Source organism: Python bivittatus, unplaced genomic scaffold, assembly GCF_059951505.1.
Source record: "Python bivittatus isolate LINGU-HERP-01145 unplaced genomic scaffold, Pbiv_v1 ctg000220_np1212, whole genome shotgun sequence".
Classification (NCBI taxonomy): Eukaryota; Metazoa; Chordata; class Lepidosauria; order Squamata; family Pythonidae; genus Python; species Python bivittatus.
In genome coordinates, this window is record NW_028277048.1 from 41968033 (window position 1) to 41974032 (window position 6000).

The 6000-nt window shown below is 38.1% G+C and overlaps 1 protein-coding gene across 1 annotated transcript in view; it reads right to left on the minus strand.

The window, feature by feature from the left end:
• Positions 1-5169, minus strand: part of CCDC57 (coiled-coil domain containing 57) — an 89784-nt gene extending 84615 nt beyond the window's left edge. The window contains exon 1 of the mRNA XM_088138442.1: positions 4653-5169. Coding sequence (XP_087994568.1) covers positions 4653-4707 — 55 coding nt within the window. The 5' untranslated portion in view covers positions 4708-5169. The remainder of the gene's footprint in view (positions 1-4652) is intronic.
• Positions 5170-6000: the final 831 nt, after the last annotated feature.

Below are 6000 nucleotides of genomic sequence, written 5' to 3' on the forward strand. Positions count from 1 at the left end.
GTAACTACACAATATATTTTTCTAGGTGGCACCAGGAACCATATATCAGGAAGTATGTTCAATAGGAAAATACAGGTGGGTTACACCTGGGCAACATCTGATTAGAAGCTGGAAGCTCAAAGAGACTGCTCTGGCCTTCAGATCACTACTGGGAAAGCACACTGAGCAGAAGGGAGATGAACTAGATGCTTGTTAATCCTTGCACTCTATTTTGGTGAAAAAGATCCTGGTATAGCCAGAACTAAGTCCTTAGTTAAATCTTCCCACTGGGTTGGAATAATTTTAGAGCACTATAATGTTATTATATTTTAATTATTTTTAAAGTTATTATAGCTAGACTATCTTCTCTAAGTATCCTTGGAAAGACACACATTAAAGCTTAAGATATCCCTTTTTTTCAATGATAAATACTTTTTGTTGCTCTACTGAACGAACAGAACACAGAATCAGGTCTTCCAACACCTCTGTTACAATATAGTAGACAGATCTGTACCAGAACTACTGTCACTTGTGTAACATGGAGGAGAGGATTAAATGGAGAAAGGATAATGTTCATAGAAGCAGTAGAATAACAAGAATGTTTCCCCACTTTTAATGCTGGCACAATCTTGTACAGCTTTGCTCAGTAATTCTTATTATTTCTTATTTATCATTTATATGGCCACCCATCTCGCAAATGCAACTCTTGGCGGCTAACAAAATTCTATTTATTTATTTATTAAATTTGTATGCCACCCATCTCCCCCAAAGGGTGACTCTTTTTTATTTTAATTTTAAAATTATACAATTTAATTTTAAAATCATACAGTCAGTAAATTTTTTTTAAAAAACCCTAAAAACAAGGACAGTAACATACTATGGCAACTAAAAAAACCTGCAACAACAGACTGGGCTCAACTAACTTCCTGACACCCATGCCTGGGAATGCAATACTATACAGTGTCTTGTATTAAACACTCTTTTGGCATCTCAAATACAACTAAGGAACCAATAGAAGAGAATATATGTAGCTCAGGGTTGAACCGTGGAATCCTTGGTGCTCTCTGAGCTTGGTTGGTTGTTTGCAAACATCAGCGATGATGTTACCTAGTTAGGTAACAAAATGCCTGCAAGCAAACAACCAAGCTCAGAGAGCACCAAGGACTCCACAACTAAGGAAGTCTGAGCAACTGAAACGACACAGAACATAACAAGGAAACAACGAGACAATGAACACAATTAACAGTGTATCAACTTCTTGCAAGGGTGAAATCCCTAAAGGGCAACTTCATTCTTAGCAAAGTACTTCAAAATGTGAGATCTTTTTCAGGAAATCAACACTGAATAAGTTCTCACATTCGCATTGCATTCCCTAATCATACCTATTAGGAAAAAATTACCATCAATGACAATGGAACTTGTTTTTGAAAAAAAATTGCAGTTATAGAAGCTCTTGTAACCAGCTTTTTAAATGGGTGTTATGCTGTGTTCTCCATTCAGTATACAGTGGTACCTCTACTTACGAACTTAATCTATTCTGTGACTCTGATCGCAAGTCGAGTTGGTCGCAAGTCGAGGTAAATTTTCCCATAAGGTTCAATGTAAATACGGTTAATCCATTCCGCCCTCCGAATCTGGTCACACCCCACACCCTGAAGCAAATTTTCCCATAAGGTTCAATGTAATTACCATTAATCCGTTCTGGCGTCCGCGGACCATGCGTCAGGGGCGGAAAAGTGCCCGTGCGCTGCGCGTCAGGGGCGCGGTGGGGCGGCAAAACACCCGCGCGCTGCGCAGCGGGGCAGAAAAACGCCCACAGACCACGTGTCAGGACGGAAAAATGGCCGCGGACCACGTGTCAGGGTGGAAAAATGGCCGTACCTCGAGGCGGTGTCCGCACATCGAGGTAAATTTTTGGGGCCGGAGCTGGTCGTATCTCGAAAATTTTGTAAGTAGGGGCGTTCGTAAGTAGAGGTACCACTGTATTATAACAGTTCTGCTGTGCTGCTTTAAGAGAATGGAGAGCAATCTGTGACCTGTGGCTCAGATGTACCCTTCTCAGCCACTTTTTTTGCAAGCACTCCACAGAACATCAACACTATAAATCTTAAATGACTGGCACTAATCTCCATTAGGAGAAAAAATGGGCAAATGTTTTCAGGATAAAAAATATAGTTGGAGGAAAAGATTCAGCTCCCCTTTCTTGTTTCTCCATATTGTACCACTGTACACATATTTCAACCATTCCATCCAATTTTCTGGTTTTACATAGGCTGCTGCCATTGTATCTCCTATATTTATAATTCTTTAAAATCATTAGAACTTTAAGGGAAGTGTCACATTTTTCTGTGTCACTTATTATGGACACATAAAGCCAGGGGGAACAGCAATAAATGCATCTGGCCAGTGCCTCTTTCCAGTCCAACAATAGCTTTTTAATCTTTGCAAATGCAAGAAAGGGTTTTCAGATAAAATATGATACAGCACTTTAATGCTTTCTTTTAATAGAGATTTAACTATTCCCAGCACATTAATAGAAACTAAAACCAAATACTTTACTGTTTAATTCTATGCTTTCAGCAATATGGGCCTGTAGTTCTCCACTAGTGGAAAACAGAATAGTGTTTTTGCAAAGAAACAGGACACTTTTAATCACTTATGATGAGTTGAACATCATGAATATGTTAGGCAAGAGAATCAGTAAGACTTCAAAGAATAAACAATTGAGAATCAACCCAAGCAAAGGGTTTAAAAAGAGTAGGGCTTAACTATGAATGGAAAAATAATCTTGCTTGTTTCTCACATTTTTTTAAAAAAATACCTATTGTAGCTTTTAAATGTAATGTTTTTCAGTTAGATGAAGAGCTCCAGATACCTAACATCAAACAACTTAAAAAGGACAGGACCTCTATATGTCTTCCTACATTTTGCATATCCCATAAGTCTATAATAAATGTTAACAACTTTTTCTTGTAGAGAGATGGGCAATAGGTAAAAATGTAGTTCTGACCACCATGTAATGAAGTGAGGAAAAAAATCCACCTTCCACATGTCTTATTCCAACTAGTTTAGTCTAGATCCATCACTCATGTGGAGTTTATTCTCAAAATTTGTTTTTTATAATGCAAAAGTGGGATATATATACATACATACATACATACATACATACATATATATATATATATATATATATATATATATATATCTTCGTATATATACACAGATACATACTATACACACACACAATTTTCTCTGTTAAATAGTACAAAGTTTGATGCTAGCCACTTGCAAAGTGATATGAAGGCTTTTAAAGTCCTTGTCATATGCCCAACTGCTGGTTAAATGTAGTGATTCAATTTTTAGACAAGACCTTTCTAATAGTCTCAAGAGAGCAAATTAAAGCAACATTATCACCATCTTTTGCCTCCTCCTTTTTTGAAATGGGAATGGTATGTGTTTATTAGGGACACGCTTTTCTTTTCTTACAAGGCTTTTGGAGCAGAGTAAATCTACTCTTGTAGCTTTAATATCCTAACGTGTACATGTTAATATTTTTTTAAAAAAAGCAGAACTAATAATAAGAATCTAAGAAATCAAAAATGGGATCCTGCTGAAGTAAGAACATATTAAAGTCATAACAGTAAACAGTGCTCTACTTAGCATTTGTTAAGATTACATATTCCAGCCATCACAATAGGCACAATCATCCAACATTGTGTATGTCTTTGTCAGAAGGCCACTGTCACGTCTGATGTTTTACAAACATATTTTTATTGTAGTGGTATCTCTACATTTATTACCAAGATGACAGATATTCTGCAACTTCAGAAGATTATTGCTTAAATTCCAAAATCCAATTCTACATTGGTGGCCAATTTAACTGAGTTATGTCTGTTTTTTTCTTGCTGAACAGTTATTGTTGGTTCAGAATCAACATTATTAAAGCTTTTAGTTTAACAAAATAGTTCCCCCTTTCAGATTCAGGTGATCCATGCCTATGTGGTTGGATCACAATGGACAAGATCTAAACATTTAATTGTAAGAAAAGGTGGACAGCCATTGCATAGCTGATAGACACAGTTCACATTTTGGGGGAAAGGAAGGGCTACAGCAGATGGGATAACAAAGCAAAATGAAAGGGACAGTGTTATGTAAATGAAATGGGCTGATATTTTTTCCCCTGATTTGGGGGATAAGTTTGGGGGACTTTCTTTGTAAAACTATGTAGAGTCTATTTTAAGTTTATACTACAGTAGATCCTGAGCCTTTCCTCCCTCAAAATGTTGAAACAATGGACTACTAGTTGTCAGAAATTGTGGTCAAAGCAACTCTATGAATACGTAAAAGAGATGTGAAGAATATATGAAAGAATAAGGGAAATACACTGCATACTTATGTATACAGTTGCAGCAAACTTTCCCCTATTAATAACAAAAACCAGACACTATTAAGCAGCAATGCTGAAAATGGCTCCACAAATATAAATAACAAATGAGGGATTACACATTTATCACAGGGTTTAGGGAAGTCTGAGATGACATACAAGTTCTTAGGATCCAGAGAGTTTTCTCCATCCATGAGGCTGTGGTTTTATTACAGTGGGACATTAATGCCATATGTAACTATAAAAGAACACAGTGAGAGATACTGCAAATTAAATGCAAAACACCAACCTTTGGTTAAAGGGAGGCCGGTGACTGGAGTAAATGCCTCCAGCTGAAGAATCATCAGATTTGAGCGGGGACGGACCCCTTTAGACACCTCCCTTGGCGTATTACCGCCCTTCCCGTTCCACCAACCCGACAGATTATTCTCTTAAAAGCGCAGCAGGGTCTTCGCGACGGCCGAGGCCTCGTTTCCATGGAAACCGTAGCGGTTGGCGCGTCCCGAAAGCCCTTCCGGCAGAGAACAGGTGCTTCAGGCTCCTGCGACTGCTAGCAGCTGCTCCCCAGCGACGAAGTGCCGGCTTTGCGCGACCTGCCGTTGCATTTCATCCTTCTAAGAAAAGTCTATCACAGATATATCACAGGTCCCCACAGAGATAAATGTTACATCCCCCGAGCGAAGATTATATTTTCGCAAGTAGCCAGACGGTAGAGGAACTACTGTATATTTATCTGAACTCGGACCTTTTATTTCACGTTATGGCTCATCCAGTTCTGGCGCCCGCCACCTCTTTTTTGCACTGGAAGAAAAGTACAAGTCGCCGGCTCCCTTGTTTATATGCTAGGTCTGTTCCAGAACAGATTATCTTTCTCTTCCGCCTTCCAAATTTTTCTTTGTCATCTCCTAGTATCCTCCACTAACTCACAGCATAAAATTTGGAGGAGGCCAGCTCAGGGTGTTTACACAGTGTTATCCACCATCCTTGAGTTAGCACAAAATAATCCAGACCTAAAATTTGTGCTCCCATTGCCAGTCCGCAAATAGAAAACCCCCTTTGCCAACCCTTATCCCTCAAATAAAAACGGAAAAAATAGTGGGGGGAGGGGATTGAATAGATTCCAAGTGTCAGTGAGGAAACAACCAAATCCACAAGAGCACTGTGAAAAGGATAGAGACATAAAAACATATACTAAACATTTACAAATAGATCAAGATGCACTTGCTTTTTAGTTACAGTGACTTAAAAACACTGCCTTATTGTATAACAGTTAGGAAAAGCATTATAAAAGTATGAACATGCATTATTTGTTTGATCTCAGTAACTCTAAAAAAGATTTCTTAAAAAACGTTCTAATGTATATTCATACTGTCAATAATGAGACTCACAACATAAAACCACTCACGTATTGATCAAATGACTCCCACTTATTTTTTAATCAAGTATCAATACTTAAAAAATAGGATTCTGTATTGTTTGTTATACAGTGGATAGCCAAAGCAGTAGATGCAAAATAGAGATCAGCAGTAGGGGACAGTGGATGTCAAAGCAGTATAATTTTCAGCGAAGGATCAGTGGATAGCACTTTGATTCAGTTGGGGAACAGTAATATTTTGTGCTCAGATCTGAAGTACTTG